The 22,902-nt window shown below is 49.5% G+C and overlaps 1 protein-coding gene across 1 annotated transcript; it reads right to left on the bottom strand.

Moving 5' to 3' along the window:
* Positions 1-15,568: 15,568 nt before the first annotated feature.
* On the bottom strand, positions 15,569-22,879 carry KLHDC7A (kelch domain containing 7A). The gene has a single exon (XM_054009404.1). It carries the CDS (start codon positions 22,269-22,271, stop codon positions 19,629-19,631), a length of 2,643 nt encoding a protein of 880 aa, XP_053865379.1. The 5' UTR covers positions 22,272-22,879; the 3' UTR covers positions 15,569-19,628.
* Between the last annotated feature and the right edge of the window lie 23 nt (positions 22,880-22,902).

Here is a 22,902-nt window from a genome sequence, read left to right as displayed (position 1 = left end):
ATTAAATGGAGAGCTTTAGGCTAATTCTCTCCTGCTGTTTGATTTCTCTTGGGGACTGTGTTGGAATGAAACCAAACTCTGGGGGGATGGGGGCAGTGTTCCAGAGGGGGAATGCTACAGGGACATGTTCTGTGGTGTTGCAGCCCTAAGGGAACACAGAGGGGCTGGAGGGCCCCGTGGGAATGTTTGTACATCTCCTAGACTAGCTGCATATTAGGGGTGTGTGTGGTAGTGAGGGTTTGTATTTGTGTTTGCCTCTTTCATGGGCTTCTTTTTAGTGGAGCCAGGGAAGAGGGTGTAAAAGCATGAGATCTTCTTTTCATATGTTGCTTAAGTCTGTGGATGGATGTGGGAAGACTAGGTCTTGGTCCCATCAGTGGCTCCTTAAGGCCAGGGAAAGACCTACACACAAATGCCAAAACCAGTCTGCTTTCTTAGGGTGCCAGTGGAAGCCAAAGTCAGATGCTCAGCCTGTATCTTCATTCGCACCCCTACATTGAGGTCTCCCCCTTTGCACAAGTGACGTGCATGTGAGTTATGGTGGGTGGGCATGCTCAGAGAGATGGGACTTCAGCTTCTGCTTCAAACCACAATATTTAGGAAAGCTTCTGAGGCAAGAACTTAGCCTTTTCTTCTGCTCGTGTTTTTGAGAGAGGATCCAACATGATTGTTCTTAGGTCACTTTCTCATGCAGCCAGGTCTCTCCTCGTACCCAGGAGAGACCTGGCTGCATGAGAAAGTGACTTAAGGATGAGGTCCTTGATTGAATTCTCCTTGCCTGTCTGCTTTCTCAAGTAGTCAGCCTTCTCTTCTTACCCATGCTGTGGAGATGGGGTCCTGGACCTGCTACCCATGCAGCCAGCTCTCTCTTCCTGTTAGCCAGCCTCTTCCCCTTGTAGGCATTCCTCTCTCCTAACCTAGGTAGCAGTCTGAGTATCCCAGACTGGGCTTCTCTGGGTTGGCCGCTTTCCAAGCAGCTGGCACTCCCCATGACTGATCAGAGAGGCTCAAGGATAATTGTGCAGTAGTGAAGATGCATAGGCATGGCAAGCAATCAGTAGTAATTGTGCGTGAAGCTAACTGCCCAAGCGAGTCGTCTGCAGATCAGGTAAATGTCTGCCCCAGGGCTAGTCCTGGAATCTTCACTCTTTGGCAGAGACGTTTAACGAGATCATAATGGAAAATAATAGTCCTTGGCCGTTCCAGGTCCTGCCTGTTATCTTTCATGGCCTGCTTCAATCTGTCTTAGACCATTCACAGGATGTTAAGGGATTTTTCTCCCGACTCCAAAGGGCTGTAGAGGCTGAAGCTAGTTACTGTCTCCCGAGACATCTGATCACGCGTCTGGGTTCGGTATGTCTGGGCTGGTGGTTCCAGTTAGAATGATTCCCAGTCAAACTGGATATTTTCCTCTAAACAAGCACATAAAAACTTTTTTACATGGGAAGCAAAGCTTCTTTCAGTTCTTTACTGTTGTCCGTGTTGAAAGCCGAGCGAATAGAAAAATGCTAATTATTTTTTCTATGGAAAATCTCTAATTTTTTTCTAAATGTCTTGCAAAAATATTGGTTTGGTTTTTTTAAAATCTAAACATTGATCCCTGAAATTTTTTGGGGGGACCTGGGGATTAAAATCCATGTTTGGTTTAAAAAAAGTATCAGTTTTCAGTATCAGATGCTTTGTTTCTGAAAACAGAAAACAGAAACGTTTTGCCCTCCAAAAATTTGGGGTGTCAGTTCTTGTTGAATTCTGGAAAACTTTGACTGAAATGAAGAAAATAATTTTGGGGTTGGTTGGTTTGTTTTGGGCGTTTTGTGTGGTTTAAAAATAGTTTTGATGAGAAAATTTCACCCAACTCTGTTGGAGGGGTGAAAAGTAGACTTGAAAGGCCCTGCATCCTGTTATCTGCCCCCCGAGTTAACCAGCCCTCCTCCTGTCTCTCACCTCTAAACCAACAGGCAATCCATGAATCTCAAAGGGAGAGGCAGTTTGATATGCCTACGTGTGCTCTGGTTCTTACCCAGTTTCCTCGCCTGACCCCTTGCTCTTTGGCACCCAGTTCACGATCTCCTCCCCATCTCTGCAAGCTCCCTGACTCTTCAATTAATATACCTGTCCCGGATTAAGTCAACACAGTCATAGGTGGTCCCTCCCATCAATCTATGAAGATCTATTGGGGATCTCGCAGGGCTGGGGATCTCTCCTCTGGGATTCAGGTTGTCTGTTGCAAAGCTCCCTGCTGTAATGGGGGTGAGGGGAATCCAGAGTCCATAGTATAGTCTTGATGGGGTTGGTTTTGGAAGGTAGGTGGGAACCGGATTGGGGCGCCTGAGAGCCCAGCCCTGGAACAGAAGGGGTTACTGTAAAATGATCTAATCTATAGGGATTCTTGTACTTCATCCATCACCATGGGACCTTAGTGCCATCGGATGGGATTGGGGTGCATTGGCTGAGTTGTTCAGGGAGCCCAGGAGTAGGACAGCAGAGGGTGCTGATGGTCAGGATGGGGACGTGTGGAGAAGGGACTATGTTAACATGGAATTGTGTGATAGGAGACGTCCTAGGATTTTGTAGTGGGACATGGTGTGGGATGAAGACCAGGAAGATTGTTTGCTGGTGAAAGTAGAGTGTCACAGAAGTTTGGACTCTTGGATGGAACGTCCACCCAGATGGCCCATTTGGATCTTCGGTGCGAGGGGAGGGATTGAATTTAAAGGGATGGTCGGTCGGCTCCTGAGGAGAGAGGGAGTGGGATCGCAGAGGGGGTCTGGGACCGGGATCAGTCAGGAAGCGCTGTGTGGGTGCGATAGGATCAGGCTTTCCCTAGCGGAGTAAGAAGTAGAAGGGCTACGGAATGCCATTGCTAGGTTTACTCTGGTGAACTAGTGGAGCGCACAGAGAAGCTCTTGTTACCTCACTTTAAGTGAGACCGGCTTGTATTTTACCCACAATCCCTTTCATCTGCATTGAACAAGCATTTCTGCGGAGAGGAAGCTTAAGTGTTGGTGCAGAGGGGAGGGTTGAAGGTGTGTGTGGGGGGAGCAGGACCCGACAGAGCAATATGCGCTTAAGTGGGCATTTACGGGGAGCCCGTAAATTACCTTCTGAGGTTACAGAAGCTCTGCAGCTGTAATTGGGAATCATTTTCTTCCTTCTCTACTGCTGGGAAGCCAAGGGAAGCAGCAGCGAGAGCACGGCTTTCCCTTCAACCTCCCTCACGCCATTATGGTGCATGGTCTCCCTGGCATGGGGGAGTAGCCGGGCTGCTCCGGTTGCTTCTTCCTAATGGTCACAGCCATAATGAATGGCTTGCCTGGGCCTCCACAACTCTTGCTTAAGCATTCCCGCTAGGGCTGTGGCCGGGAAATCAAGCGTTCTGGCTCTGACATGTGTGGCTCTCCCGGGAGCTCATTTAGGTTGTGCGTGCTCATTGCAAGCTCGTCTTCCTAAATGTTAACTGCTAGGCCTTCCCAGTGGCCTGGAGAAGGCTCTGTTCGCTGTTCTCCCACTGGGGGCCATGATGAAGGGGTCCTGTTTAGGCTACAAACTGCTCCAATTAGGCGATTGCTTCTTCTCTTCCCATCTCTGTTTTATATTTCCTGGCAAGGAAGCACAGCGCTGGCTCTGCTGGGAACAGGCCTTGCCTTCATGTACAGGGCATCTTTCAACCCTAATAGGGGATCGGTGCTCGCTTGACAGGGGATTTTCCTCTCCTAGGCCCCAGAACAGGCAGCTGCCGTGTGGGCTGCCCCATAGGCCTCAGCGCTGACCGGGAGGAACCCGCACTGGGCTGAGAAGGGCGTTGAGGTGCCATGGTCCATCCAGAACTTGGCTGAGACTGTGACAACAAACGGACCAGTTGTGACCCTGCCTCATGGACGCCTCTCCACTGGGACCCAGCTTGGTGCACGATCAGATAGTAACAGCCCGTCACTTCAGAGCAGGAGCTGTCTTTGGACCTACAACCTCCGCTCTCTTCCCCACCACCCTTGCCCTGAGTCACCCAGTCCTCTTGCCTGATGTGTTCCCTGCCCCCCACCCCATTCCATCACCTTGGTGCTTCGGGCATATATTTAAAACTGGCTCCTGACTCCCCAGAACGGGGAGGAGAATGGACAGGTAAGGACGGGATTTCGCAATGGTGGAAAGAGATGACAAGATTATTTGTCTAAGCACCCAAAAGGAGATCGAATTGTAAAGCTGCGGAGATTAAAGGGAAGCTTTTGCAGAAACTGCAAAACACTGTGGAGTTGTCCCTGGAAAGCTCCGACAGGCTAAGCTGCAGGGAGGCTGTACATTCGCTCACTGAGCATCACTGCCCCCTGCTGGGTTCAAGGCTGGGCGGGAGGTTCTAACGGACAGTGGGCCCAGACTGCACCCCTCAGCCATGCTGCTGATGGCAAGAGTTTAACCCATGGCAGGACTCTAGCCAGGGAGACCGTTGATGGGAGGGGAGGCTATGTGGAGAAACATATCCTGCCCCATGTCCATGACCGCAGGACCTGAAAGTGAGGTTCAGCTGTATGGGGAAAGGACAGTATTTGTGGAGCATGCAATGGGATTCCACATCTGCCCTGTTGCTAAAACCATTTTTGAATCATGCAAAAGAAGAGAAAAAGACAACACTCTCTGGAGCTGTTAAAGACATTTTTTCTTTCTGGGTTTCCTGTGAGTTAAAAATGACCGTATTGATTTTATTTGGTGGGGAAGAAAATTCTCCTTTTGGTCTGAGCCCTCAGATGGCAAACTCCAGCCAGGGGTGGATTTTTTTTTTATAGCATTTCTGATATGTGTTTATGATGCCGCCGCTGACACATTCTAAACTATCTCATGGCTATAACCCCTCGAAAAACTCCCGGCGGGATTGAAATAGTGTTTGGCGAATGCTCTCTCTTCGCTGTAGCTAGTGAATCAAAAGCCATCAATGGCTTAAGCAAAGGCCAGAGCATAAAAAGGGGAACTTACGCTGGAGTCTAGGCATATTTCATTGCCGTGCTTATTCACTCCGAGCCCTTCTCCCTTCAAACGCTGTGCAGATTTTAATTAAATAGTCATTCACAAGGCTGTTGTTCTGGCTTGGAAGCCCTCCAAATGGCTCTGTTTGTTCCAAAACTATCACGAGGGGACATGTTCCCCTCCCCCCGCCGATTCCGTCTCCCACCCGTCGCCTGCCAAGGTTCATCTTCCGCAAATACTGCTAATTATGTTTGGCTGGCTGCAAGCCGGCTCCCCGATAGCATCTTTCATTAACGCTGACCTCTCCACGCATGCCAGGAGCTGCCTGACGGTCCCAGAGCATTTCCGGGCTCGCTCTGGCCTGTGACATTTAACCTGCCGTTACTTAGGTGGTGATGCCGTTTGGCGGTGCAGTGCGGCCAAGATCAAAGCCTAATCCCACCTGCCCCTTCTAGCTGAATAAACTCAACCTCCATCCCAGCCTGGAAACGTGAGCTCGCATCTGTCACCCTGCTGAAGGACGGTCTTGGGGGTCATCCTCGGCGTGCATTGGCCGGGGATTGATGAGCTTTGAACCATGCCTATGTCAAAGCTGAGTACTGGTTCTGCTGGTGGGAGGTACCATCTTGCCCTTTCAGAAAGCGGGCACAGGCAGCCAGACCCTTCACTGGTGTAATTCAGCGCAGTTCCATTGACTTCCTTGAGGTTACACCAACTTCTGCCAGCAGAGTTTCTGGCCCAAGCTTTTATTGTAAATGGAATCCTTTCCATTCTCTACTCTGTCGGTTTGTACATGGGGCCCGCTCCCTGAGAGCTGGCTGCAAAACAGATTTTTTTGGTGCATTGGTAACTTTGCTAAGTCCAAAAAAAAAAATCATTTGGGGTCAAACAAAATGTTTTGCTTTGACAAAATGGTTTGAATTTTGGACCACTTTCAAATGTGTCTGGATTGTTGAAAAGAAAATGGAAGGCAATTTGGAAATGAAAAGCCACTGGAAGTTGAAAGTGCCTCCGCAAAATAGTTAGTTTAGTTTTCCCCCCTCAAAACAAACAATTCCACTAAATCGGCACCAATTTGCGAAATGTTTTGGTGGTCCCGACGCCGCAGGTTTTCTGCAGAAAAAAAGTTTGGACCAAAAGCTATCACCCAGCTCCTCCGTTTGTAGACTTGCATCCTGGGGCCTTTTGGCAGTCAGGTTTTTAAACGCCTCTCTGGATTCCAGACTCTTGTGCGGGAAAACTCTGGAAAGGAATCTAATCTAATTTCAAATGAACTAACTGATCTCCCCCTTCCCCCCACCCCCCCAGGAGGTAGATGAGATGGTGTAATGAAGTATACTCCCCAGTCCTCACACCAGCCCTGAGAGAGCTGAATTAGGCTAAGTGGGTCCAATCAGCCAATCAAGCGGCAAACAGGAGAGAGATTTCGGCCATTAATTGGAAGCAAGCTCACCTGTGAGGGGACAAGCAGGGCTCACATAAAGCCAGGAGACTGGCAACAGAAAGAGGGCTACAGGGTGAAAAGTGGCAGTCATTCTCCCTGAGGGAAGGAGGGATACGAATCCCTGAGACCAAGTAGGCCCTAGGGGAGAGGGCTCTGACTAGGAAGAGGGGAAGCAAGGTAGGAAGGAGTCCAGGGGTGAGACCAGTAAGGTTAGGGAAGCTGCAGACCTTGGCTGCTTGGTAAAGGGCCTTGGACTGGAACCCAGAGAAGAGGGCAGGCCTGGGTTCCCCTACTAACCACTGCTGAGGGGTACTGTTTGGGGCAGTGAATTCAAAGACTGCCTGGGTCATTGCAGGAGAGACAGGGTCAGGGTGGTGGGTGTGAGGGCTGCCTGATGCCGCTTGAATGGGCAGACTTTGAAGGACTCCCTGCCGGAAGCGGAAGCTACTTAGTGAGCTGGCTGGAGGGCCGAGTCACAAAGGGGACCAGCAGCTCCAGGATAGGGTTACCAACTTTGGTTGGACGAATTCCTGGAGGTATCATCACATGATATTATCTTTAATTGACGACTAATCTTTAATTCCTGGAGACTCCAGGACAATCCTGGAGGGTTGGCAACCCTACCCCTGGAGCGAGTGAGGGGCCGCAGACTGAGAGAGACCGAGTGATGGAGTGAAACCGCAGGAAGGGGCGTCGGCCTGGAATTGGCTCATTCCCAGAACGGCCGGGAAGAGGCGCCGCCCAGCAGTGAACAGAGCTGCCCGTCCTAGACCCTCTTGCTTGGCACATACTGGGAAATTGACCCCTGCAGAGTCAAGGCTGACACAAGGCCTATGTGACTTAAGTGCCATTCAAGGCCGTGACATGGGGCTTCACTGGGGCACACAGGCCCTTGTGCTGGCCCTTGGCAAATGGACGAATTTCAGTCTGTGGGTGTGTCTACACAGCGACTGGGAGAGGGGATGGCAGCATGGTAGTCAGGCCTGCGCTAGCTTTGATCCCCGTACCAGCTCACTAAAAATAACAGTGAAGTGATGGTGGCATGGGGGGTGTCATAGGAAAGGTACTTACCTGAGTGGCTACTCTATACCACCACAGCGACACTGCTGTTTTTAGTGAGCTAGCTCGGGTTTGCCAACGCATGCTGTCCTGGTTGCTGTGTAGACACATGCCGTAACAGTAAGGCCAGAGGAATCCATCAGAAAACCTTTTCTAATGGCATTCCCAGCTCTGTTTTGCAGACTCAGATACCTTATACACGCTACTGAATGTATGGAGCCTTATGGAAATAAATAACGATGCCAAATCTCCTGATGTTTATCGTGGGTCTTGTGATATTTGGGGGGTTCCTTGCACCCCCACCTCCTGGAGTCATGTGATATGCGAGAATCTCAGCTTTCAAGTTTTTAAAAAAGTAAGCTCCTAATTCTCATGACTGCAGGGTAAAAATATGATTCAAGTGCACCCTAAAGCTTTAAAAAACAGAAGCTACATAAAAAGAACTCAACGTGTTAAATCTCATAGTTTTTAAGACAATCTTTTGATCTGGGGGGGTCTGACTCCTGGCTTTTTGAAAGCCTGGGGTTGGCAGGCCTATGGAACTAAGCCCAAATGTTGAATCTTGTGCTCATGTCTAGTTCTAATCCACTTCCATTTAGCCAAGGCTGAAAAATTATTCCCAGGGCTTTCTGTCCCTTGGACCATCATGTATGTTCACTTTCCCCTTTCCGTGAGCACATGTAGCTCCCATCGTTATTGATAATGGAAGTTGCACAAAGGTTAAAAGGAGAATCTATCCTATAGTTGCCTTTTAAAGGAAACTAGATTCTGAAGCCATTCCAGGATTCGTATTTCTTTCACTGAGGGCTTTTCAGTCTCTCTCCCAAGTGCCTCTTACAGTGGCCCTATGTTTACAAAAAGCATAATTTTATCCAGATCCGCAGATCTGAAATGGAGCGTCATACTTAACCGAGTGACAGAGGCTCGTGAGCCACTTGTGTATGCTGGGGAATTGAGGCGTGCTTGGGGTTTTTTTTGCAGCAAGGCATTGATTGGTAATAGGCAAACCTCAGAAGTTTGGTTCCCAGATGTACCCCCAAAAAGTGAATCCTAATCTAAAGCTGTAGGATTTGCAATATCCATCTGCAAATCCTGTAATAACAGGCTTTTCTCACGATATTTCTGCATCTTGTTATGGTCATCCCCTGGGAGATCAAAGGCATGTGAACATGCAAAATAATGAGGACATGTTACCTTAACCTGCAATGGATTAATCCACGCAAATGATGGGAGAAGGCTTAAGGCATCATTAAACAAGGGGGTGACATCCAGTAGTCCTGAGAGGAAGAAGGACCGTCAAAAGATTTCCCAGAAAAGGTTTCCATGATTGAGTCTGACTCAGCCTGGTACTGCGTTAGGGCTCAGTGGATGGTCTCCCTACTCCCTGAGCAATTGGTGTAAACTATAAGGGATGAAGGCTAGTGTTCTTTCTTCCTGTTCTTATGTAATGGCATGCTACAGTGTATTACGCTGTTCAGCCACTAGGTGGCATTGTGTATAAAATACCTTATTTAAGCTAACATCAGCCAGACCTGGGAAAGCATCTTATGATGAGTGCATCCGGTGTGTATAAGCGAGCTCTGTAGCCAGTCCATATCTGGTACAGTAGTACATGACGTTGTCAGAAGTAAACTAAGTACAGAAGGAACAAACCAACCAAAGTTGCGGGAGGTCATCAACATGCCCCAGAGATCTTCCGCTTTGACAAACCTTCAGAATGGACAGACTGGGAATGATATTTTTGCAAGATTTCACATTGCTACTAAGTTCCACTAAGAAACTGGAGATATACGGGTATCTTTTAATGTACGTTGTGGCGAAACAAGCGGGGCATATCTTTAAACCCTTTGACTTGACTGAAGATAGTCACAAATGACTATGAAAGGGGTCCTGGCTATATTTGATGCATACTTTATACCTCAGAGAAATGTGATTTATGAAAGAGCCTGTTTTCACCAGAGAATTCAAGGACCAGGGAAAACTACTGAATGTTTTATAAGAGTGGTGCATACACTGCCTGAAAACTGATTTTTGGGAATGTAAAACATGCAAATATCAGAGACAGGCTGGTTACCAAATAAAATCCCTTCCATGGCAGCTCAGATTAAAAAAAGACTTAACCCTACACACAGTTATTCAAACACCAAAACCTAGAGCAGTGGTCTACAACCTTTTTTAATTTGCAGACCTCTAAACAATTTCAAATGGAGACGTGGACCCCTCTGGAAATCTTAGACATAGTTGAAAACCACTGTTCTATGGCAAAGACAACCTTTTTCAGACCCCTTAGACATAGTCTGTGGAACCCCAGGGATCTGGGGACCACAGGCTGAAAACCACTAACCTAGAGCAACTTGACAAACTTGAAAAACCTGAAATTAGCTTAGAAACTGCAAACAGACACTTGAGTGTTTAAAAGTTATTATCATAAAAGCCCAGAGGCCAGAAAAGAAAATTCCTATGTTAAAGGCTTTGTTTACACTGGCACTTCGTCTGCAAAAGTTTTGTCGTTCAGGGGTGTTAAGAAAACACACCCCCGTATGACAAAAGTTTTACTGACGAAAAGCGCTGGTGTGAACAGCGCTTTGGCGGCAGGAGCGCTCTCTTGCCGACAAAGCCGCTGCCGCTCGTGGGGGGTGGAAGTTTTTTGTTCGCAGAAGAGCTCTCTCCTGCTGACAAACAGCAGCGACGCTGCGTGCCTTTTAGTGGCCCGGCTGTAGCGGCACATATTCCAGCCCACATGCACAAGGCGTGCAAAAAGCCACATGCCCGGTTAGGGACACTTAACAGACTGATAGGTACTGAACTTGAAAGACAGTGTGATATTGTAAATGGTAGGAATGTAGAACTTAAGGGAGAGATGCAATGGAATGCTTACATTGTATTGTACTGTTCCGTCACTAGGTGGCACGGTGGGGCAAAACACCTTATTTATACTATCCTCGGGCATACCTGGCAGAGCACTAAAGGATCCTACTATGACGAGCGTATCTGGTGGACATAAGCAAACTCTGTAGCCAGCCCAGATGTGTACATGACTAAGGGTGGGCAGACATGACACTTTTAGGCTCAGATGTTCAAAAGAGCTCAGCTCCCAGCAACTCCCCCTGAGAACAATGGAGAATTCCAGCGTGCACTCACCCATTGACACCTGTTAGTGGCAGCCGAAAGAATCAATCTCTCACTGATTCTAACCTCAAAAAGGGTTTGGATTGAGTTTTGGGCAAAGTGACGGAGAGGTCTCTATTTTCTCTGAGCGATCTGTCGCTTTTACTGAGCCTTCAGGAGTGCCAGCGTGACCCTGGGACCTGATTTTATGGCTGTCTTGGCCACAGGTGCCGACTTTCCAAGATGCTGTGGGATGCTCGATCCTCAGCTCTCCCCAGGCCCTGCCCCCATTCCACCCCTTCCCCCAAGGCCCCACCCCCCCAGCTTCTTCCCACCTCTGCCCCACCACTTCCCGCCCCCGCTGTACAACTGCCCCAACTCTTCCTGACCATTCTTCCCCTCCCCCGAGCACGCCACATCTTCGCTCCTCCCTCCTCCCCCACCCCCGAGCCTCCTGCCCACTGCAAAACAGCTGATTGCGGTGGGCGAGAGGTGCGGGGAGGAAGGGGGAGGTGCTGATTGGTGGGGCCTGCTGGTGGGCAGGAGGTGCGGGGGGCGAGGTTTTTATAGGGGGGCTGCTGGTGGGTGCTCAGCACCCACCATTTTCCCCCCGTTTCCCCCATGGATGCTCCAGTCCCAGAGCACCCACAGAGTCGGCACCTATGGTCTTGGTCGACTGTGTGTATCCCTAAGTTCACAGTCATAGAATCATAGAATATCAGGGTTGGAAGGGACCTCAGGAGGTCATCTAGTCCAACCCCCTGCTCAAAGCAGGACCAATTCCCAACTAAATCATCCCAGCCAGGGCTTTGTCAAGCCTGACCTTAAAAATCTCTAATGAAGGAGATTCCACCACCTCCCTAGGTAACGCATTCCAGTGCTTCACCACCCTTCTAGTGAAAAAGTTTTTCCTAATATCCAACCTAGACCTCCACAACTGCAACTTGAGACCATTACTCCTTGTTTTGTCATCAGGTACCACTGAGAACAGTCTAGATCCATCCCCTTTGGAACCCCCTTTCAGGGAGTTGAAAGCAGCTATCAAATCCCCCCTCATTCTTCTCTTCTGCAGACTAAATAATCCCAGTTCCCTCAGCCTCTCCTCATAAGTCATGTGCTCCAGCCCCCTAATCATTTTTGTTGCCCTCCGCTGGACTCTTTCCAATTTTTCCACATCCTTCTTGTAGTGTGGGGCCCAAAACTGGACACAGTACTCCAGATGAGGCCTTGCCAATGTTGAATAGAGGGGAATGATCACTTCCCTCGATCTGCTGGCAATACCCCTACTTATGCAGCCCAGAATACCGTTGCCCTTCTTGGCAACAAGGGCACACTGTCGGCTCATATCCAGCTTCTCGTCCACTGTAACCCCTAGGTCCTTTTCTGCAGAACTGCTTCCTAGCCATTCGGTCCCTAGGGACTTGCTAAAAATCCTGTTTGATGGATAGAGCCAGGAGCAAGCAGAAATGATCTCCCTCCACACTGGGCATCACCTTGAGACTGCCCAGCTGAAAAGAGCCGGTTGCAGCTTTGATGGACAGGGCGGCTGAGGAATACAATTATGTGCATTATTGAAGTGGAAATCTCTCTCAAATCACATAATGTTTTCCTTGCGCAGATAGGAGGGATTGATTTTCCTCTTGTAATCGGCCTGACATTTTAATGTGATCTGCTCTCTCAGCCTGGCTGGGTTTATTGTGTTATTTCACTATTTATTGTTATTTAAACTCGTTTGAGGTGTTTTGTCACTCTGCGATGCACACGTTGGAATTTCATTAAGATATTCAGCTATTGATTATGGGCGTAGAACTGTATATTTGCAAGCCTCTGCACTTTGATACATGGTCTCCCATGCCGATTTGTCTTCTGCCCCTTTTCACGTAGGTGGGCGAGATTGTTCTGCTAGTGGGAATCTAATCAGTGTGAGTGAAAAACCCATCAGTAACAAGACAACTCCCATGTTGCAAACCCCAATGAACTTCTGAGCACCCACAATGTCGTCTCAGCAACCTGGGGCCTGATGTGCAAAGGTGCCGAGCACCAGCGGCTCCTGTTGATTTCAGTGAGAGTGGTGGATGCTCGGTACCCCTGAAAATCAGACCCCAGAATCCCACCCCCCTCGCTGCCCGTTACACCTTGGAGCTGAGGTCCCCACTATGTTTCACCAGTGCTGCTGCGTTGCCTGCCCAGGAGTCCTGGCTTCCTCCTTCATGTCAACTGATGTGCTGCTAAAAGCCATCAGGTTATGGGTACCAACTTTGCATTTCCTTTTCAGAAGGCTCCCATGTGGCTGTTAGTGCAGGATGCACTGTGGGACCTGAGCAATTTTCGTTTCAGTCTGACATTTGTTTTCTGTGCCTCTCAATTTCCAGGCCTCTCCCTGTCTGCTGGAGGCAGCTGCTGGTTTGTGTTTGGTTCTGACACAGCCGGTAGCAAGGGACACAGACACACACACACCAACACAACACCCACACCCAGAAGTCATTCAGTTGACAAGTGCACAGGTGCTTTTTGAGCAGGGCTAACTCAGCATGGTTACCTGACATCTGCCCAGCGTCCAGAAGCATCCAGGTGCCTTCAGAACCTCCCGTACTCAAACACAGAACGTCCCTCATGCTCCTAATCTTACAAATGTCACCTCAAGCTAAACAGAATGACTAATAATTTGGAGAGTGCATGGGAGGGAGGAGGGGAGATTTCCCATCATCTGCCTGGCATCAAAGCCAATTCAAAGCTATTAGTCCCTCACTCTCATACGAACTGGAGATGGGAACAATCCATTAGCCTCACATAGTCTAGCACCGGGGTGGCCAACCTGAGCCCGAGAAGGAGCCAGAATTTACCAATGTACATTGCCAAAGAGCCACAGTAATATGTCAGCAGCCCCCCATCAGCTCCCCCCCACTCCCAGTGCCTCCTGCCTACTGGCAGCCCTGCCGATCAGCAGCTCCCCCCTCCCTCCCCGCACCTTCCGATCAGCTGTTTCGTGGCGTGCAGGAGGCTCGGGGGGGGGGAGGAGTGAGGGCACGGCAGGCTCAGGGGAGGGGGCGGGAAGGAGTGGAGTGGGGGCAGGGCCTGTGGCAGAGCCGGGGGTTGAGCAGTGAGCACCCCCCGGCACATTGGAAAGTTGGCGCCTATAGCTCCAGCCCCGGAGTCGGTGCCTGTACAAGGAGCTGCACGTGGTTCTGGAGCCCCAGGTTGGCCACCCCTGGTCTATGCAATCCAATGAACTATTGTTCTCTCCGCTATGGTCTCCAAAGCCGTTCTGTTGTTTTAAACGAAATCTATTTAAGGTACTACTCTGTCTCTCATTACCATAGTATCTGAGCACCCGCGATCCTTAATGTATCGATCCTCACATGACCCCTCTAAGGGAGGGCAGGGCTATTAACCCCATTGTACAGCTTGGGGAACTGAGGCACAGAGAGGCTAAGTGACATGTCCAGGGTCACGCAGGAAGTTTGTGGCAGAGCAGGGACTTGACTCCAGGTCCGAGCCGCTGGCTCATCTCTTAGGAGATTCTTCTACCGCATAATCGATCTCCTGGTTAGGCTGGTTTTTGATTGGAATTTCCATACTACTACTAGATGCTTTAGAGGAATGTGCATGAAATGCCAATTTAGGCATTTATGGGATAACCTGCCCCTGGTGAAATCTCCGCCTAACCCCCAATAGTTGAAGGTTGGCTTAAACCCGACGTTTCATCCTAAACGGTTCTTTACTTGGTTTCCTCCCACCACTTTAGTTGTTTCCACTGCATTGTCAATAGTCCTTCTTTGCATTTAAACCCTGCAGACATACAGGCCTTCCTCTGGCTGACACACACACAGCACGCGAGCAGTTCCTTTCAAATCAAGGGGGCTACCTGCATGTGTAAAACTGAGCACCTGTAGAAAAGTTTGCAGGACCAAGGCCCTGATGAGCACTTCACTATCCTCTTTTAGGGGCCGATCCAAAACCTACTGCAGTCAATGGAATCCTTCCTCCCCCCCCCCCCCCCACTGATTTTAATGGCCTTTGGAACAGTTTGGCCTCATGCATGCTCAAAAACCACTAGACCTCCCTGCAAATTAAAAACTTGTGATCACTTACTGCGCACTCCTGATTAATTGCTTTTGGTGCTTTGACAAAACAGTATTTTGAAACAGCCGGGATGGAAAGTGCATTAATGATTATGGCAGGTTATGGATCTTAATTATGCAATTTGGGGCATTTACAGTAATAAGGATACCGTAATAGGGCATGTGATTACACAGTACTAATCTTCGTAAAATTGAGATGCATGAGTTTAAAAATTAAAAACTGCAGCGAGGATATTTCCACATTCACGCCCGCAAAATGTACCTTTAAAGAACATTAACCTTGGGTCAAATATACTGATATCAAAAGCGAGTAATACATAATCATACTTTGTGCCTCTGCAGCACCATCGGTTTTTTTATCACTAAGCATTTTATAAGCTTTCGTTAATCCTCAGCATTCTGTCCTTTGCGAGCCAGGTAAGGCATATACCGGAGATCCCTCTCCCACCATGGAAATGCAGCCACCTCTGAGATTGAGCGTGGCAGCTGTTTGGCAGCCCAGAGCAATGCTGTGTAGTACTTTCAGAAGGAGAATTAAGGAAGAATGATTTATACCACTGAAATGATAGGGGAAATTTTAGAGAGTCATAATTGTATAACCCAATTTGGAATTTTGGTCAGGACACCTGGGTTCACATTAGGGCTGAGTGAGCCATTCTGTAGGACCCACAAAACCCCACGCACAATCAAGGACCCATACTGACTCTATCACATTTGCTAGCATTAGTTCAGGGTCATGAACCATTGATGAGAGCTGAGTGACATTGTTGGCCAAACATTGTGTTTCTTAATTTTGCAAAAAAAAAAAAAAAAAAAAAATGGCAGATTCAGTAATGCCAAAACACGTTGCAAACTTGTGTTGATTTTGCTGAATTGTTTCAGCCGAACCCCCCCGCAAAGAACAACTCTTTTGTTTGGCCCTTTTTAAAATCAAAACATTTTAATTTTTTTCAAATTGGAGCAACTTTTATTTAGAAATTTCCTTCAATTTAATTAATTATTTAAAAAAATGTGTTTAAAAGGTTCAAAATGGAAAGATTTAGTTTGGGGCTGAACGGAATGCTTTGACCCCCAAATAATTTTTTTTTCTTTTTGATTTGATGAAAATTTCCAAAAAAATGTTTTCAAATTGCCCCTGATTTTTTTTCAGAATTGCCAGCACCCGCAGTGGCTCAGGCTAGCCACCATCTGGGGCAGGCAGCCTTGGACCTGAGGGGTTAGTCCAAACCTCAACTGGAGCTGCTTGGTCCACCCTGCTATTTTTAGCCCGATTGCTTGAGTGAAGCTTGCGCAAGTCTGTCTATCTCTGCTGAGAGGCACGCTTTCTTGATTGACTTCAGTGGGCTTTGGATCAGACCTTGATATCTTTAATATCACCATTCCCTGGTTCTCCTCCTCTAGGACTGTGATAAAATTCACACCTTTAATTTTACTCCTAAAGTTTCTTTTCCTTGTGTGACGGGTGGGATCACAGAAACCCCCTTGGGACTGCCACCTGATGCGCTGAGACTACCTCTGCCCTTGCTTTCCTTGCCAGTGTGGAACTTCAGTGCTTTGCCTTGTTTGAGCCAGACACGCTTGCCTGCTACAAACACAGACCCAGGTCTGAACCACGTCCCCTAAAAGCTGCAGGCTTAACTGAAAACAGCTTAAGAAGCGCTCCTGTTTCTAGCACTCAGATACCCAGTTCCCAAACCCCAAATAAATCTGTTTTACTCTGTATAAAGCTTATAAAGGGTAAATTCATAAATTGTTCACCCTCTATAACACTGATAGAGAGAGATGCACAGCTGTTTGCCCCCCCTCCCAGGTATTAATACATACTCTGGGTTAATTAATAAGTAAAAAGTGATTTTATGAAATGCAAAAAGTAGGATTTAAGTGGTTTCAAGTAATAACAGACAGAACAAAGTGAATTACCATGGAAAATAAAATAAAACACGCAAGGCTAAGCCTAATACAGTAAGAAAACTGAATACAGATAAAAATCTCACCCTCGGAGATGTTTCAATAAGCTTCTTTTACAGACTAGCCTCCTTTTAGTCTGGGTCCAGCGATCACTCACACCCTCTGGTTATTGTCCTTTGTTCCAGTTTCTTTCAGGTATCCTTTGGGGGTGGAGAGATTATCTCTTGAGCCAGCTGAAGACAAAATGGAGGGGTCTCCCAGGGGTTTAAATAGACTTTCTCTTGTGGGTGGACACCCCTCCCTCCCCCTGTGTAGAATCCAGCTACAAGATGGAATTTTGGAGTCACATGAGCAAGTCACAAGTCCATGCATGACTCAGTTCTCTCTAGGGATGTTCCCAGGAAAGCTGAGTTGTGGATTGGCATCTATCAAGGTCCATTGTTTGCCAAGTACTTCCATTTACTTGAATAACCCCTTCACACTATGTTGATCAAATCTGCCTTCGGTACTATCTACAGCAAACACTTTAAATACAAGTATAAAGCCAACGCTCATAACTTCAGATATTAGAATGATACATGCATACGAATAGGATGACTACATTCAGTAGAAATAACCTTTGCAGAGATATGTTACATGGCATATCTAGCATAAAACATATTCCAGTTATGTCATATTTACATTCATAAGCATATTTCTATAAAGCATTATGGGGTGCAAGGTCACACCTTGGTCCCAGCCATCATGTTAAGGGACTCATTTGCTCTTGTTAAAGGATTTTACCTTGCAGTGCCTCCTTCAAAAGCAGATGTAAACTTGTGCAATCCCTTTTGCCCCGAGCCAGTCAGAGCTGAGATAATTGGCACACTTATACCATAGCATCTGCTTGACTGATAGCTGCACTGCCTCCATTTGCAGGATCAGATATTAAGGCAGTTGTGCCTATTAAAACTTTTTGCAAAGCCATTCTTGTTTTAATTTGCTAACTCACTTCAGAATATTGTTACAGTTCTTTTCCTTTCTTGTAGGTTCGATTACAGATTTTAAAAGATGCACAACACCCAATCTTGGTTAGTTTTATTTAATACCAAACATTTGTACTTCTATAGCATTTAGATAAGTAGGCAAGAGGTGCTTTGGATATCCCTAAGATCAATAAAGAGATAGCATCTTGCACGGAAGGGCTTTCATGTTCTTCACTGACTCGAATTAGCTTAGCAATGCTTTGTAGGGTAGCTAAGTATTGTTATCCCCGTTTTACAGCTGGGGAAACTGAGGCACAGAGAGGTTAAATGACTTGACCAAAGCACAACAGTTAGCCTTATGTGGCTGTACATCAGTGGGGACTGATCCAGACTGGAAACGCTAGGTGAGACCGTAATATAAAGATATTGCAATAATAATCAATGCAGCAAAGGGCTTTTTGAGATATGAAGGCACTGGGGGTAAGGGCTAAAGAGGGTTGGGGGGCATACGTCCCCCCAGATTCTGTGCCTGCTAGTGGATTCTTAACTTTCACCCATTTGGGTGAGCAGGGAATCACCAGGACATAAACCTACCCCAGCCACACATTCCTCCTTCCCCCAGCCGCGCCGGACGTGCCCAGAATGCCCCTTGTACCTGGAGCTCTTGCTGAGGGGGAGGAGTGGGGAGCACAGACAGCTGTAAGGAAAGCCTTGTGCCCCCGGGGGGGAAGGCTGGGCCGCTGCTTTTCATAGCCAGTGCAAAGGGGCTGTGGGACAGTGGTAGCTCAGTGGTTTGAGCATTGGCCTGCTAAACCCAGGGTTGTGAGTTCAATTCTTGAGGGAGCCACTTAGGGATCTGGGGCAAAAATCTGTATTTGGTCCTGCTAGTGAAGGCAGGGGGCTGGACTTGATGACCTTTCAGGGTCCCTTCCAGTGCTATGAGATAGGTATATTTCTATATATAGGGGTGAACCAGAGCAGGTAACTGATCTCCATGCTTGGCTCAGGAGCTGGGGCAAAGTTCTCCTCACTGCCGTTTGCCATGGCAACTGCATTCAGTGTGGGCTGGGCCCTGGGGCTATGTTTGGAAGTGGCCCAGTTCTCTAGCCTTTTAAAAGCGTATCGTGCTGTTGGAAAGCGCCATCTTGGCAGGCCCGGCGGAGGCTGAAGTTGTCTTTTTGCCCACTGAATGATCACGGCCTGGGCATAAACAAGGCCCGCTCCCCCCTTGATGCCCTGCCGCTGTGCCGCGGAGCCAGCTCAGAGCCGTAACTGCAGCAATTCAGCTCCTGACCTCCCTGTTGGGGCTGCCCACCCGGGGCCTTGGGGGTCGCAGCTCAGCTGCTTGCTTGAGGTGATGATGCCAGTGGCCGTACCCTGCCTCAGTTCCAGCCCTCCCAGGCAGCTGAAATCCTTGGCATGGCACTGGTGTAAAGGACACAGGCTGGATGCTGTCCCTTTCAGACTCCTCATCTCCACCCGCACGCTCGAAAAACCTCCAGGGAGCTCCCCTTGCGGCTGTCTTTCTGGTACATAATATACACCCCTTGCCCGTAAGACGTAGCGATGTATCTCACCAGGCACAGTGGACAATTACTTTACAGCGGGGTCCCAAACTTTGCTCCACCCACGGCCACTTTGGCAACTTCCCAGGAGCCCGAGGCCTGCATTTAATTTGCACCCCCATTTACAGGCATTTAAATATCCCGCCAAAAAATGCACCCGCCCAACCCGCTGTTTGCATCTTCTGTGGCCGCTGAATGGGAACTGCAAGTGGGAGGCGTTTGCCAGCCATGGAAATATACAGTTAGCCAGCTTTGTTCCTCCCCGTGATCCAGGGACTGGATGGCCATCGGCTGCTTTTTAGTTAGAGAAGGGCTTGAACCAAGGATAGAAGCCCTCCCCCCAAGTTTGGATCCTAATGCCACAGTTGGATCATCTCTAGAATGGACTGAATTAGAACCGTGGAAGTGAATATCCCCGGACTTCAGGGAAGTCTGGATTTGACCAGACTCTCAGTTCCGTGCTCAGGCTCTGGGAGCTGCCTTTAGCCCTTGAGCACAGGACAAAAGAAGAGAGAAGAATCAGGGTTTGTTTAGCTTCCCATCAGACCCTTGTTTGCACCGTGCCTCTGTCTGGCAGCACCAGGACGACGGGGAGGAGGGTCCCCCGGGGGGAAGGGAAAAGTTGTAACTCCTTGACTCCGAAGCGCGGCGAGACGTGGTCAGCCAGGAACCTGAGGTTGAACTGGCGGCTGATGCAATAAACCAGGTTCTCCACCACGGCACACTGGAAGCAGGGTGGGAAGGGCATGCGTTTGGTGGCGCACTCGTACCACAGCTTGGCTTTCGGGCTGCAGCGGTAGACGCTGATGCCCATGCTGCGGTTGAGGTCAAAGCGGTAGATGAAGCCACCGGCGGTCACCATTTCGGTGGTCCGGTCCTTGCTCCCGCTGGTGATGCTGACCTTCCAGCTGGCCGACCGGCTGACATACCGGAGCAACATGTAGCGCAGTGTGCCCCCGGTCACGTAAATCTCCCCGTCGCACACCGTCGCGGTGTGGGCGACAGCGAAGGTATCATTGGGCAGCGGCGCGGTGAAGGCCCATCGGTCCTGGCGGGGGTCATACTTTTCCACAGTATAGAGGCACTCTCCCCCAATCGCATACAGGTATCCATCCAAGGCGACAAGCTTGCAGTGAGGCCTGGCTTGGTTCAGTGGGCAGATCTCCTGCCAGATACTGGTCAGGGGGTTGTAGCAGAAGACCCTGTTGGAAGGCTTCTGGTGCTGGCCCAGCCCTTCGCAGCCAGCCACCACAAAGAGGTAATTGAACATGCTGCAGACGGCGCATCCCCTAGAAACCGCCTCCACTGGCATATAGGACAGGGGATGCCAGACGTCGCCGTCATTATCGTAGTAACAGAGCCTGCTGGCGTGCAAGCTTCGCTCCTGCGTGCTGACGTCTGCCACGGTGACGTACTTCCTGCCCTTCATCCTCCTCAGGAGGATCAGCTCCCTCTCCCTGGCGTTGAGGCGCCCGTAGATAGACGGGTTCTTCAGGACCTGGAGGTAATTGTCGCTCATGACCTTATACGCTGCCTCCTGGAGACTGTCCAGTTTCTGCTGCTTGGCCATGCACAGGACATCATAGCAGTTCCCCAAATCCAGGTGGATGTCCACGTCGGACTGCAAGCTTAATGGGACTTTGAAGAAGTTGGCACCAGCAATGAGTTCCACTCTGGCTTCGTTGCTTGCATGAGGCTGGAGGCTGTGAAACGGTTCCACCAGGGAAACGGTGGAGCTGGAGTGGAGAGGACTGGCGGGGGGAGTGCTTGAGTCAGATCTGCCGGCTGGTGTCAAAGCCCCGAACCCTTCCATCTGCACCTGAAGTTCGGGGTTATCTGCAATTTGATGGAAACTCTCTTTCCTGCCGAACCTGCGTTCCGGTTCAGCTGTCTTGTGGGCGGGCGAGAAGGCGCTGCCCGGATCAGACGCACCACCCCAGTCTGCAGGCTCCCCGCTCTCTGCGGGATGTCTGAAAGGCAGGAGACTGGGAGAGATGGGTGGGATGTTTGCTGTCGGTGACGCTCGGTCTTCATCTCCCACTGCCGACCCACCGGCTGGTTCTTGGGGTGCAGACAGGCGCAGCCAAGTTTCATATTCACTTAGCTCTTCATGGATTTTGTCGGGGTCGTAGAGTGAGTCGGTGTACGAGCAGGGCCGCTCCTTCGACACAGACTGCGAGGTGGACTGGACGTAGTAGTCATAGACCTTGCCTCGCAGGCTAGTGGCGGAGGATGTGGAGTGCCATAGCTTTTCTTCCCTGGGCTGCCTCTCTTTAATATAGTTTTCCTCCACCTGTATCTTTGTAACGGAGGAGAACGTGTAGGAGGCATCAGACCTCTTATCGCTTTGGTTGATGGCTAAGCCCATGTCTGATGTAGCATTGAGGGTCTGAATCCTCTCGTGGCCGGCCGAGGCCTCCTGGTTCCAGGCCAAACTCTCACTCATGTCTCCCGCTTCCTCCTCCTCAGTGTTCGGGGCGGATCTGTCAGCTGCTGTGAGCTCAGCAGCATTTCCTGGTTGGGTGCTGCAAGGACTGTGCCTGAAGCGGACGCTACACCCAGATTGCTGCGAGGCTACGGCCCAGCTGGCCCCCCTGCTGTCATCTACGGAGCTGTCCGGTTTGCTTGCCAGACCGCAAACGTTACCGGCTTCTGTTCCTGCCACTGGGGCCTCCTGCTCTGCACCGTCTGCTGTCGCCACGCTCGGGACCACACCTGGACTCTGTCCCTCTCCCTCAGAAACAGGCTGCTTTTTGTCTGGCTGTGATTCGGCGACCAGCTGACAAGCCTCCTTTCCCTTCTCTTTCTCCTCCTCCTCCCCCTTCGGCAGCCTTTGATCTTCCCTGGGCGGTGTGCTTTGTGGGCCCTGTGTTCCTGCCGCGACCGTCCCACCCAGGAGCGCACTTTGATTCCCTTTGCTGGTGCTTGGCCTCACCCCATTGCTGTTGACTTGCCTGTACCTGAGTCCCTGTGGGGTTTCTTCTGCGCCTCCCCTTCCGGATCCAGCCTTTTCTCTCTGCTCCGTCACATGGTCAGCTTTTCGGATCCCGCTGCTGGATGGTCGGGACTTATAGAATCTATAAGCCAAAGTCAGTAGGAGCAGAGCCGCTGCGGAAAATGCCAGCTTCCCAGCGAGCTGCATGTCTGACTGCCAGTCCCGGCTGACTTGAGCCCCGTTGGTCATTTTTCCATAACAGGCCAGCAGTCAGGAATGTGAAGAATCTGATTAATGATTGCCAAGCTGGGACAAGCTCAGGACAAAGCAGGCCTCTCTCTCTCTGAGCTCCCCGAGGCGTTTGGGGGCAAGGTGACTTTCACCTGTGGCAGGTAGCCTGGCACAGGCTTCCAGCTGGCGGCTGGAGCATGCAGTGTCTGCTTTCCATAGCAGCTTTGCATATTTGAGCAAGGTGGGTTGGGCTGGGCTCAGGTGCAAATGTGCATGCCAGGCAACAGACAGTGAGTGACATGGAGCTGGCTTTATTAGCCAGGTAAACAGAGAGGCTTAGAAAAAATACAAGTAGAAAGGCAAAGGAGGGGTGAAAATATCTTCCCAAGCCAGCCCACAGACTTTTCTCCGTGCCTTTAAACACATTTTTTTTTTTAAAAGGGCCCGTTTGTTTTCAGCTTATCACGAAGATAGTAGCTGGGGAAAAGGACCGGCCTATTTAAATCCTGGGATGGTGGGAGGAGCCCATGAAAAGAATGAAAGCCCCCGCCCCCATCTCAGGTGAGGGAGGGGCCAGGAACTGAGAATTTAACTGATTACTGGGGACAAAGAATGAGCAAACTGTGTGCGTGTTGCTGGGGGTGGGTGG

Source organism: Malaclemys terrapin, chromosome 19 (genome assembly GCF_027887155.1).
Source record: "Malaclemys terrapin pileata isolate rMalTer1 chromosome 19, rMalTer1.hap1, whole genome shotgun sequence".
Lineage (NCBI taxonomy): Eukaryota > Metazoa > Chordata > Testudines > Emydidae > Malaclemys > Malaclemys terrapin.
The sequence above is the reverse complement of the archived record's forward strand: the minus strand, read 5'-3'. Positions and strand labels throughout refer to the sequence as shown.